At 37.4% G+C, this 13,710-nt stretch overlaps 1 protein-coding gene across 1 annotated transcript in view; it reads left to right on the top strand.

Moving 5' to 3' along the window:
• Positions 1 to 12,843, top strand: part of RAB18 (RAB18, member RAS oncogene family) — a 37,317-nt gene extending 24,474 nt beyond the window's left edge. The window contains exons 3-7 of the mRNA XM_059183836.1: positions 750 to 811; positions 4,149 to 4,221; positions 5,638 to 5,756; positions 5,829 to 5,895; positions 9,946 to 12,843. Of these exons, the coding sequence (XP_059039819.1) occupies positions 750 to 811; positions 4,149 to 4,221; positions 5,638 to 5,756; positions 5,829 to 5,895; positions 9,946 to 10,121 (497 nt within the window). The 3' untranslated portion in view covers positions 10,122 to 12,843. The remainder of the gene's footprint in view (positions 1 to 749; positions 812 to 4,148; positions 4,222 to 5,637; positions 5,757 to 5,828; positions 5,896 to 9,945) is intronic.
• Positions 12,844 to 13,710: the final 867 nt, after the last annotated feature.

Raw genomic sequence — 13,710 nt, 5'->3', positions numbered from 1 at the left:
GTGCACGTGCCCCTTCGGATCACTACGTTTGTATCTTTAGGGTAAATACCCAGTAGTGCATACAGCAAATTTTTATAGCACTTTGAGCACTCCTCCTTTTCACTTATGAAGATTCTTAGAGGATTGGGCACATATGTTTTTGTGTGTAAATTCTTTTGCAGTTGTGCAGTAGCAAGGGATCATTGATAAAGTTATATAGAACAAATACTTTTTTTTAGGATTAAAAACAAAGAATTCATAAGACAAGAGTAAGTGGCCTTTTTATGTTTTTACCAAGCTGCTTCCAGTCAGAATCTGAGTTAGGGGATGGGCTGGCTGTGGACAGCACCCTTAATGACGGAGTGTAGGTGGCGTTTGGAGCCCCTTAGAAAACGGCCCTGATCCAGGGTCAGCCTGGATAGTCTTCTCTGCGTGAGCTCCGTGAATTCCAGCACTTGGCTTTTAATGTGCATCGTTAATCACCTTACATTGAAGTTTATTTTTCCATTAAAGTGTTTATTTTTTTTTTCAAGCAAGTATGGGTAGGTAAGTGTTCGAATTCTGCAAACATTTGGTTTTCATTTATCCTGATTAAATCCTAAGCTGCTGAACTTTAGGCACACGTTTCTTTAAGTTTTCACATCCATAACTCCAAGTATTTGGGGTATGAATTTGAGTGTTTCATCAAGTGGCTTTTCTGTTTTCTTTGTAATTGATTTTAAAAGTGTCATTTTACTGGGATGCTTATCAACGTTTTTATTTTTTTCAAGGTGTTGACTTTAAGGTGAAAACAATTTCAGTGGATGGAAATAAGGCTAAACTTGCAATCTGGGTAAGAGTTTTAAAAATGTATTTTGTATAAATATTCAACTTGTATTTTTTAAAGAAGCAGAAATTGATGTGTATAGAGTTCTAGAGGTAAACGATTTATACTAAATAACTTGGACAATTTGTTGGCTAAGGGATAAACAATAAATGGTTATGTCTTATAATTGGGTAATGAAGCAGAGACTTGTTTTACTTACCCCAAATTTTAAAGTGTGTAATCCCTCAAGAATATTTGAAACCAGAATGTAGAAAAATCATCTTGTCTGCTAGAGAGGATTATTGTTATTGAATATGTTTCTTTAAAGTTTTGAAGAAGGCAGTGAATACTCAGCTCACACTGATGGCAGTTGTTGGGGAGAAGAGGATGAAGTGATGCTCAGGAAAAAATGTATTTTTCCTGTTTTTAGTATAAATATTGAAATTTGATTTTGCCAACTTTGGATTTATTTTTTAATATCATTGCCCAGTCTTTACTCACTTCCTTTTCATTTGCCTGAGAACCCAAACATTCTGATGCATGTTGCTTTCCTAACTAGACCTTTTCATGATAGTGCTGACTGAATAAAGTAGCATTAATTGTCAAAAACATCCAAGATGCTCAGTGTCTATCTCTGTCTGCCTGTTTCTCCCCACCTCTTATCTACCTGCCTACTTCTCTCTATATATCTAAATGATTGCTAATATATTACATGTATAATTTATAAAAATATGCTCCTATATATCTGATTCTCACATGTACTATGATAATTAGATATATAAATATGTTTTTATTACCTGTGATAATATTAGAACTGCTTCTAATAAATATTAGAATGTTGAGATGTACTTCAACATGGTGATTAAATAGTAAATGTTTGGGCATCAGTTGCAGATTGAAACAGCAACTGTTCATGCACTGTATGATCTGATTCATCTTCCTGGCATTCTCTGAACAGCATAGTATTTCTAATACACATTTTATCCCAAATAACATGGAACTGTGTAAATGTGTCTCATGTTTTTCTGTTAATTTTTTTCTAACATGTAATACTTCGTACGATTGGTAGCCTGTTTGCCCCCTCCCCAAAATATAATTATGATATCAATCAAAATAGTAATGTCTAACAGAAAACAATTTGGAAAGTGTTGGACTATGCCGTAATAAAATATACTGAACAATTTAAGAATGTTGGCTTCTTCCTGTACAAAAGCGGGGGCCTGATTTTCCATGTACTTTTCATGGTTGAATTTATCACTTCCTTCTGCCTTTGCTACAGTTCTGTGAGATATGCGTGTTAGAGTTGGATCTAAGGCTTGTTGGTTTCTGTGAGATCTTTCTTTTATGCAAGAGGTTTTTAAAATTTACTTTTTAGTTCCTGTGTAATAAAAAGGTTGGCAGGTATTACCGAAGTGACATCTTCATCATAGGCATATAAATATTTTTTAAGTGAGAGGCTCAGTCTCCCAACCCCGAGATCATGACCTGAGCTGAAATCAAGAGTCAGACGCTCAACCAGCTGAGCCATGCAGGTGCTTCAGAGGTTAATGTTCATGTGTGTGCGCGTGCGCACGTTACCGACTCTGTCATATGCTGCAAATGTTTTTTTCCTGTTTGTCATTTGCCTTCAAAGCTTGTTTAGGATGAGAGTGTATATGGGGTATGGATGGGGTCAAGAAGGACTTTCTTGCTATACCAAAGCTCTAATATGTATGTGGTCAAACCATTTTTTCCCCGTGAATTTGAGTGTTAGATCGTATTTAGGAAGACCTCCTCACTCATTAGTAGAAATACATGAAACCATTGCTTCTTCTAGTTCTTCTGTGGTTTTTTAAATACATATGTAAAATCAGTTCTCTCCAGCTTGGGCACTCCTCCTAGGATCGGTCAAATAGAGTAGTTGAGTCCAGCCCGAGTACAGTACCCCACTAGAAAGTGCTGCACACACATCACGACCTAACTTGGCTCCTCTAAAGCTTTCTCTATATCGTGCCCTCACTTCTACTCCCACATTTTAATATTTAGCCTTTCCAGATCCTTCCTAGTCTTTTATTCATTTCTATCTTTAATAATCTCTTTCCTCCTTTCCTGTCAGAGAAGAAAACCTCAGATAATAAGCTTGCTTTTCTTACCTACCAGGGATGCTTTTGCAGTTACTGCAAATTCCTATCTTGAAAACAAACACAAGCAAATGTTAACTTTTGACTATTTAAGCATATAAATTTTATAGGTGTTATAAATCCTGATCCAGTATTGTGGCACGGGGTTTTTGCCCAAATTATCATACCTACTCAGACATTTTATAAGTGGATCAAAAAAAAAAAAATCAAGACTCTGCATAACTGGATTGATTTAGATATTTGTGTGTGAAGTGTCAGTTGTGCAGTTTTTTATTTTATTTTAACATTAAAACATTTTTTGCTCTAGTCTTTTTTTTTTTTTTTAAGATTTTATTTATGAGAGAGAGCAAGAAAGCATGAACAAGGGAGGGGTAAAGGCGATGGACAAACAGACTCACCACTGAGCGTGGGGCCTGACATGGGACTTGATCCCGGGACCCTGCACTTCCTGGCTGATGTACATCTTATGTTCCTCTCCCCCAGTAGGAGTCAGAAACATGTGATAGCAAGTGGTTTGGTTTTATGCATTTTCCTAAAAGAAGATACACCGAAAATACTTTCCGACCTAAAAATTGTTTACCTAAAATAAGATACTCCTGTAATTCTCCTTTTAAAAAAAAGTTAAGTGGGTTTTAACCTTGATTCTACAATAGAATCGCCTGGGGAGACTTTGAAAACTTTTGTCTTTATCATAGACCAGTGAAGCCAGAATCACTAGGGGTTGGAATTTTTCATTTCCAGGAAATTTCATTGTGCTTCTGAAGTTGAGAACCATGGGTTTCATGTGTAATAAACAGGTTCCACGTGTAATAAAAATCTTTAAAAATACCCCTTTACTGACATGTGTTTTTCTAGAGATGAGTCAGTATTTCTTTATTTTATGTAACACTTGTCAGTAAGAGAACACATCCAATTTAAATTTCAGGTTTTACAATTTTTTTAAAAAAGATTTTATGTATTTATTTGATAGAGACACAGCGAGAGAGGGAACACAAGCAGGGGGAGTGGGAGAGGGAAAAGCAGACTTCCAGCCCAATGCGGGGCTCAATCCCAGGGCCCTGGGATCATGACCTGAGCTGAAGGCAGATGCTTAATAACTAAGCCACCCAGGCGCCCCTAATTTCAAGTTTTAAATGAGCCTGAACATGGATATTTTTAATAATGCAGTTTGACGTTCTACTCTTGATATGTTGACGATCTTTTTTTTTATACTTCTTGAATTTAATAATAATTGTCACTTTTAGGATACTGCTGGTCAAGAGAGATTCAGAACATTAACTCCCAGCTATTACAGAGGTGCGCAGGGTGTTATATTAGGTAAGGTTTTACTTTGTGATACTGCTTTAAATATTGTTGTTTTATTATTGCAATTTCTGATTTTCCCTATCTGCGAAGGTCAGTAAGTTTTTATTTTTCTTCAGGGTCTCTTTATTAATTTGAAGTTATATTAACTTCATTTAATATTAATGAATATTTAAACTTTCAGAATTTCTTTTCAGTTCTTTGTCTAGCGATTGAAAGATAAAGATCCGATTAATTTATTTGGTTTTAAAAGCACATGTTGATGAGGATATAATTGAGGATTAATCCACAAATAATTGTCTGTCTTAAGAGTGTTACCAGGAACGATCTTCAGTCAGCAGTGTATTAACATTTGCTATGCATTTATAAAGGAAGAAGTGTGCTAGTTGTTTAGTTGAATCTCTTATTAGTCCTAAAGAGTATCCACAAAGCACTTAACATTGTTGATCCATAATCATACAGAATTTAAAAGCCAAATATGGATTCTCACTGTAAGTTGTAGAAAAGTACTTGTTATTAATATTCCTGGGAAACTTCCTAGAAATAAATATTGATCAATTTTAGGGAAGATTATCTTTTTATATTATGTCATTAATCGTGAGGTTTTAGGTTCATTTTATCAGTTTAACAGCAACTCTTATTTTGGTTCAGCATCTTTAGAAAACACTTTTTTTTTTTTTTTTTTAAGATTTTGTTTATTTATTTGACAGAGAATAGGAGAGCACAGACTGGGGAAGTGGCAGAGGGAGAGGGAGAAGCAGGCTGAGCAGGGAGCCAGATCCAGGACTCAATCCCAGAATCCTGGGATCCTGACCTTAGCTGAAGGCAGTTGCTTAACCAACTGAGCCACCCAGGCGCCCCTAGAAAACATTTTAAATTAATAAAGTCTTATATTAATAAGCTCTTTACATATTAAAATGCAGTGGGATGTAAGATGAAAGTGATAACAGGGAGACAATCAGGATCCTGTCCATTAAGTTTTCATATTTTTTCAAAAGTTGCAAATTCTGGTTCTTATAAGAAACAAGTTAACAGGGTCATAGTTGTTTAAATCCATGGAAGAATTTTGGTATTTTGCCACAGATTGGGATCTGAACATTTTGGTTTTTGGATCAATGTCTTTTAATTACCAATGGGAACAGCTGTTGTTTTGCTTAAGTTAATTTTCGGTTATTGCACAGGATATAATTTAATTTCTCTCAGAGTGTGTCTTAATAAAATTGAAATGTGTGTATGTGTATGTTTATTCTTATTTTTTAACACACTTGTTTCTTCCATCTGGGTTAGCAGTTTACTGACTGTTAAACATTTGAAGGCTTAGAAACAGACTTACGTACATAGAAATATTAGCTTTTAGTCACATATCAGAAATATAATGTCATTGCTTCTTATTTTTAATGCTTATTTAATAAGTGACCCTTTTTATTTCAGTTTATGATGTCACAAGAAGAGATACCTTTGTTAAATTGGATAACTGGTTAAATGAATTGGAAACATACTGCACGAGAAATGACATAGTAAACATGCTAGTTGGAAATAAAATTGATAAGGTAAGAAGTCAGACACTTTGCATCTTGACTGTATTTTGGTAGCTTTTCTTAATCTTTATATTTACCTTTCAGGAAAATCGTGAAGTTGATAGAAACGAAGGCCTGAAATTTGCACGAAAGCATTCCATGTTATTTATAGGTAGGTGTGTGAACATTTATCCTTTCATTATTAAAGAGGAATTTTAAAATGGAGTTTTTGCTAGATTTTTCTCTTTATGAACTGTGAAATGTATGTACTTAGTTCATCATTTTCTTGTGCTATGAAATAGCACAGGTTCATTTTTCCTTCTGTTAAAAAAAACAACAACAAAAAAACCAGGTCTCATTATGTGAAGTTGCATAGGACACAGATCCTTCCTCTCCAGATATGATGGCATTCAGTAAAGGCAGGCACGCAGCCCTGTAGTTGTACCGTGTGGTCCTTGTGCTGGCGGCAGTGATACCACCTGGAAGTTTGTTAGAAATGCTTCATTTCGGCCCAACTCAGCTTTTCTGAATTAGAACCTCTATTTTGACAAGATCTTCATGTGGTTTGTATGCACATTAATACTTGAGAAGCACGGTGAAGTGTAGGGTTCAGTAAACTATAGCATGGGGCCAAATTTGGTCCCATCATTTGTATTGGAGGACAGCCTTACCTCCCCGGTCATCTACACGCTGTATGTGGCTGCTTCTCTGCTTCCTGGCAGAGTTCAGTACTTATGGCAGAAACCATAAGGCATTCCAAGCCTAAAATATTGACCATCTGGCTCTTTACAGGAAAAGTTTGTTTGACCCCCTGTCTAGAAAAGTGGACGGACTATATCACTTTGGAACTTTTTTAACATTACAGGTTCCCTGGAACCTTTTCACAGGTCTGAAACGGGGCCTGGAAGACAGTTTCTAAAGACACCCTTAGTTGATTCTGATGTGAAGCCAGCTTTAGGAATTACTGATTGAGCTATTCCACTGTTAGAATCTTCTAGGAATTAAGAAATGGAAATAAAAGAACATCATCTATAGATAGAAGCTGGGTGCTATAAGTGGAAGATAATAGGGAGTTTTAGAAAGGAATTGAGTACTACCTCTTCTGCTTACTTGCTGGGTGTCCTTCATTTTGATACATTAGTTCAGAAAACGCTTACTGGACTCTGAGAATATAACAAACAGATGAGCAAAGTGGACAAAGTCCCTGAGCTCATGAAGCTCACATTCTAGTAGAGGAAACAGGCTTGAGTAAGTAGTGCTGTGAAGGAGAAGAGAGTATGACGGTGGGTGGGAGGTAATTCAGGGAAGTTCTTTGAGGTGTGCCATTCGAACTAGAATCCATAATATGAAGATCTAGAGGGAGGCTATCTCAGGTTGAGAGAATAGCAAATACTTCCTGAGGTGGGAATGAGTTTAGAATGTTTAAGGGACAGGAAGAAAGCTTGTGGGCTGGAGTATAGTGTATGTTGGGGGGAAAGGTGGTGATAATGGGAGATGAAGTTTAAAAGATCATTTTGGGCTTTACACAGGGTATGGTAAAGGAATGAATTTTATTCTAAGTGTGGAAAGCGGGGGAGTGGTGCTGTAATCTGATATTCTTTTTAAAAGACCTGTTTGTACAGAAAATGGCCCCTGAGAAGCAGAAGCAAGAGGCTTGTCATTCTCTTATAGTGGCCCAGATGAATAATGCTGGTGCCTTTGACTGTGGGAGTGGTTGTGGGTAGCTTCTGGAAGGTTGGCAGATCAAGGAGATATTTGGATGGTAAAGGTGACAGGCTCTGCTGATAGGCTGGGTATTGAGCACGAGGAGAGAGAGCAGTCAGGGATAACTCTGAGTCTCTGGCGTGAGCAAACTGGTGAACTGTACTTCCATTAGCTGTGTGTGAGCGTGTGAGGTAAGAACAGGTTTGCGTAAGGGAGTGGGGAATCAGGAATTCTGTTTAGCATAAAGATGAACCATTTTTTGGAGAACCCGTGGACATGCTGGTCATTGACCTTTAGGTGGTATTTTAAGTCATGGAATTAAAGTGGCCACAGGAGTAACTGGAAGGAAAACAGCTGAAGATTGAAGCTGGGGTGCTCCGACAGTTAGAGGTCAGCAGCAAGAGGAGGAGTCCGCCAACAAGGCTGTGAATGACATTTTGGTGAGAGGAGGAATCCGAGGAGTGTTCAGTGTCCTGAAAGTCAAGTGAACAAAGTATTTAAAGGAGGAAAGTGATCAGCTGTATCAGCTGCTAGATGTTGAATAGGAGGAGGTCAGTAGATTTGACGAGATGGAGAACGTTGGTATTTTTTAAAAGAAAATGTCAATGGAGTGGTGAGAACAAAAACCTAGTTAGTGTACAGTTGACTCTTGAACAATGAGGGGTTAGGGGTCCTGACCTTGAAAATCCGCATATGACTTTTGCCTCCCCCAAAACTGAGCTGCTAATAGCCTCCTGCTGATCTGAAGCCTTACTGATAAACAGTTAACGCCTGCTCTGTATGTTCTGTGTCTTACATACTGTATTCTTACCGTAAAGTAAGCTAGAGAAAATGTTATTAAAATCATGAGAAAATACCTTTACAGTTCTGTACTGTATTTACTGAAAAAAATCTATGTGTAAGTGGAATAGCACAGTTCAAACTGGTGTTGTTCAAGGTTGTTTAGAGTTTGAAGAAAAAATGTGAGAAAAGAAAGGGGAAATAGCATAAGTAGGTAACTTTTTTTTTTTAATTTCTTTTCAGTGTAACAGAATTCATTGTTTATGCACCACACCCAGTGCTCCATGCAATCCGTGCCCTCCGTAATACCCACCACCTGGTTCCCCCAACCTCCCACCCCCTGCCCCTTCAAAACCCTCAGATTGTTTTTCAAGAGTCCATAGTCTCTCACGGTTCACCTCCCCTTCCAATTTCCCTCCACTTCCTTCTCCTCTCCATCTCCCCATGTCCTCCATGCTATTTGTTATGCTCCACAAATAAGTGAAACCATATGATAATTGACTCTCTGAGCTTGACTTATTTCACTCAGCATAATCTCTTCCAGTCCTGTCTACGTTGATACAAAAGTTGGGTATTCATCCTTTCTGATGGAGGCATAATACTCCATAGTGTATATGGACCACATCTTCCTTATCCATTCATCCGTTGAAGGGCATCTTGGTTCTTTCCACAGTTTGGAGACCGTGGCCATTGCTGCTATAAACATTGGGGTATGGATGGCCCTTCTTTTCACTACATCTGTATCTTTGGGGTAAATACCCAGTAGTGCAATTGCAGGGTCATAGGGGAGTTCTATTTTTAATTTTTTGAGGAATCTCCACACTGTTCTCTAAAGTGGCTGCGCCAACTTATAGGTAACTCTTGATGACAGTTTCGCTTTGAAAGAGATTAGAGAGCCGGGGTGGCTGCGAGTCGGGTGTGTGGGCTGGAATGCAGGGTAGTTGGTTGCTTGGTTGGTTAGTAAGATGGACAGTAATTTCGGCAGGCTTTTGGGCTGACTGATACAATCCAGGAGTGGGGGCCCATGATTCTTCAGTGACTGAGAAGGGGTGGGATCCGATGCGCCTAGACTGCAGCAGGGGACAGTTCATCCGCTGTCACAGGAGCGAAGACAGAGCCTAAGGTTACAAGTGCCGGCAGGTTGGTGAGCCTCTTGGTAGGAATAGATCAGTAGCTCCTGTCAGATGGTTTCTGTTTTTCTTAACATAAAGTTTGGTGAAGAGCTGAGATAGAGGAGTTTTATGATAAAGGAGTAAGAGGGTCATCTCAGATAGTCAAAAATGTAATGACGAGGGAAAGGTAGGCTTGGGGGGCAGGGCTCGCTGTCCCCCATGAGTTTCTTGGGGGCCATAAATGCTCTTTTAAGGAGATCTGTGTCTCATTGCCAGCACAGAACAGTCAGACTGTTCAGCTGGGAGCCTGAATTTCCTTATTCTGAAATGGGAATAATAATCCGTTTTGGGGGGGGTTGACTTTAAGAACTAACTGAAAAATTAAGAAGGAGCTTTGGCATATCACAAAATTCCGGTCTCATATACCACTCTTCTTGTGGATAGAATTGAATAGCTCAACTTTGAGAGTTGGGGGAGGTTCACGAATATTAAACCTGTGGGAAGAAACTGCTGATTTGCCTCTGTATATACTATTGGCTGATATTTATGCCATAATAATTTTCCAGAAAAGCATAGGAATAGGACTGTAAAAGAATAGACTCTCACATTTTTTTCTTGACTTTCAGAGGCAAGTGCGAAAACCTGTGATGGTGTACAGTGTGCCTTTGAGGAACTTGTTGAAAAGATCATTCAGACGCCTGGACTGTGGGAAAGTGAGAACCAGAATAAAGGAGTCAAACTGACACACAGAGAAGAAGGCCCTGGAGGAGGAGCCTGTGGTGGTTACTGCTCTATGTTATAAACTCTGGGAAACTCCATCTCTTGCATATTTGATCAGATAGTGACATCTTTCTGTATATAAACTCTAACTGCTATTTTAGGGACCTTGCAGTTTGCACATATTTGTTTTGTATCATGGCAGTAAATATTTGCAAGAAATCCCACTCATCAGCTTTCCCAGGTACAATGTTATGGTAAGCATGCACAGTTTGCAGTCTACAGTTTTTTATGTAACATAAAATAGGTGTACTTTTTAAAGTACATTTGATTTTATGATTTACATTTATCATGTGATTAAAAAATCCACCTCTCTAGTCTATGTTGATACAAGGTCTACTTTTGGTCTTCTCTTTGCTTAACTGACTCCTATCAATTACTGAATTAATTGGTATGTAGAACTCCCAGAACCACTGGGAGGTATTCAGGTATCATCAGACCTGGCAGATTTCCTTTCAGGAATAATACAGAGCATGATTCCACAGCTTTTGTAGGATGTTTGCTGACAGATTCTCTTTTAGTACTAAGCAAAATTCTCTACAGGGTGCAGTTCAGGCCAATTTATAATTAAATCTCTGTTCTGATGATGCTTCTAAAACAGCATTGATGTTTTAAGAAGTTTGGTCTTACTTTTGAATTTTCTTCAATGAGTAGCTCAGTTGTTCACTGGAGTTTTACCTCTGTGACATGTACATTGGACTCTGACCCTTTGCGCAGCGTTTTTAGTTCTGTGGTGTTTGGCAGAATGGCAGTAAGGTTTTCTCCCATTTTGGTTTTGGAAGGAGAAGAATAGTGTGTTTATGTAACCCATGTAGTACTTACCACTTTAAAAACCAACACCTTTTTCTATAAATGTTGGTGGCGTCTGTCCGGGTATGTCTGTTGTAGTTTGTGTAATGTTTATGAACATCTGTATCTTATGACTTCCCTAAATGGCTAGTTGATATTCAGAAACCTATATCTGTGTTTTGAGGGTTGGGAAAAATAGAACACTAAATGACAATATGAGAAAGACGGATTGCTTCCAGATTTTGATGTGTGTGGGAAAATACTGTTGCATTGAAAATGTTGGTAACTTACTGTAACAAGTAGCCAATAGTTTATCAGAACCAACTTGTACAGACTAATAAATCTTTTCCACAGTATTCAGTTTTCTAACCTCTTGCTATTATACATTACGTTTTTTTTTTCACTCATATGTTACTTAATTTACATTGATACCGGCTATATGAAGCCCCCAAGTAAGTTATTTGTCCTTTCAGGCAGGTTAACCATGATAGCCTTCACTAAGATTTGATACTAATTTCTGGGCAGTTTGTTCTTTGTATACGTTGCTAATGATAGACTTTTTCTGGGTCACCTTTGCAATAACTTGTGATAGTGGGTTTATTTCAAGTTGGGTTCTTTATGAACTGTATATCTTCCACGTAAGAAAACCTTGCATTCTACTTGGTTCACGCTTGTGAGACTATATGTGATTAAAGGTTTTATACATTATATATGTATTTACTAAATATAAAGCATTTACTCCTTTACTGTTGGAGAAAGGTAGCTAACACATGTACTTACGATTTGTTTGTGTTACATTAAAGCTGTAGATTTGTATATTTATGTTGTGTCTGTATTGACAAGACATTTATTTCTGTTTATTGCTTTTTGCTCCTTGAGCTATATAATAATCTTTTTGTGCATTGGATTTTTGTGTTGATTTGGTCAAAATTTGGATACATATGAGTCACTTTTAAAAAACTAATTTTGTTTGATAGATTTATATTGTAACCTTTTATAGTTTTCGAAATAAATACAGCCTGCTTTCCCTAGATGCATTTGTGCAGGAGGTATTCTACGTTTCCCTGTTACTCTCATGGGCTGAGAGGAACATCTGAATATAGTGTTATTCAGATTCTCATCTGTTATATGGCTTTCACTCTACTGTTTTGTTGCAAGCTTATTTCCTAGTGGAGGTTTCCTAACTGAAGTAGTTACGATATCTGAAATTAGTCACTTGGATAGCTGAGGATTTTGTTAATTCTTCATTTCCAAATTATTTGAAGTAGTTTAAAAGTGCCTTTTGCAGATGGTGCAAATTGGAACAATTGGAATGTCGTGTTTTGAATTGTAGGGGTACTGACACAGACCTAAATGAACGAATAAATACTCAGTTTATATTAGATTAATAGTTAACATTTATTGGAAGCTTCCTTAGGGCAGGTGTTGTTCCAAGAGCTGGATTATTTTTATTTCATTAAACCTCATAGCAACCTTAAGAGATTGCTTTGTACACCTACTATGCTCATTTTAACGATGAGGATAATGACACATAGGTTTTCTAGGTAACTCCCAAAGATCACAAAGCTTCATCAGTGATGGAGCTGGAGTCCAGTGAAGGCATTTTTCATATGTCCATGGTCTCAACCACCGTTCCTTTTGCTAAGGCTGCCTACTAGCTCTTTTGTTTTAACACAACAGGATTAAACACATTCTGTCAATTTTTTTTTAGTCATTTTTTGTTACATGTAATAAGAGTAGGTCAGATTTCTTGGTTATACAGTAAATTCCACTGATGTAAACTAACCAGGTAAGTCATTTGATCTAAAAGTTAAGGGAGTAGAGAGACTGGTCTCTCAGTCCTTTTCCTTCTTGGAATGGAAAGAAAATCCCTGACTTCGGAAAAATACAAAATCAGGAGATGTATGGGACCTTAACTTTGTAATTGGACCTGAGAAAAATTAAATCTGTGAATAGTCTCTTTTTTTGTTTGTTTATTTAGAATAGTCTTTTGCTCAAAATTGAAATCTGGGGGACTGGGGGAATGTTTTCGTTTGAAGTATTTAATCACCATATCTACAGATTCATACTTGGAGTTGACTTTATAATTGAACACAGTGGAACTGAACTTGATTTTGATTCATTGTACTTAGCATACTCAAAGAAGTATATGTGATTCTGCACAAGTTTGGAACTGTCACCCCATAGTTCATAAAAGAATCCTTATATCACTACCTTTTCTCTCTGTGGGATGGCACAGACCTACCTCATTTCCATAATATCTTTAAACACAATTCAGTATATAGTTTTTTGTATTTTCAAGCAAACTGGGATAATCCTCTAGGTACTCTGGATTGTAGTTCTTCTCAATATTTAAGTATTACGCTTCTTTATCTTGGGTTCCATTTCATTAGTCATACTTTGAAAGTTTTTTGTCTGTTTAGATAGAGGGAAAAAGCCGTTAATCCGTTTCCGGAAGACATTACCCTAGTTCTGACCCCAGCTGTTCCTTGGGTAATTAACTAGAGACTCTATCATGGGTTTTGTCTAAGAATGTTGAAAAGAGTAAATAGGAAGACTTGGAGCTAAGGAATATAAATAGAGATTTGCCCAGGGATCTCTGATTTTTTCCCCCCAAATGGGAGCATCCAGTTTGAACAACAGCAACAACAACAAAAAAGGAGTCAACTTCTGTTGGGGCATTAAATTTTACTATTTGTTATTAGCTTTTTGTTTCATATTCAGGAATCCATGTTGTTTCTGATTGTGGTATAAAGTTGTAGAGCTGTTGTGTTACACATACATTTCCAACTATGTGCACACCTGTTCTCAGTCTTGCACCCCCC

This window comes from Mustela lutreola, chromosome 8, assembly GCF_030435805.1.
Source record: "Mustela lutreola isolate mMusLut2 chromosome 8, mMusLut2.pri, whole genome shotgun sequence".
NCBI lineage: Eukaryota > Metazoa > Chordata > Mammalia > Carnivora > Mustelidae > Mustela > Mustela lutreola.
Note: the sequence above shows the minus strand (reverse complement) of the source record. Positions and strands in the feature narration are given on the sequence as shown.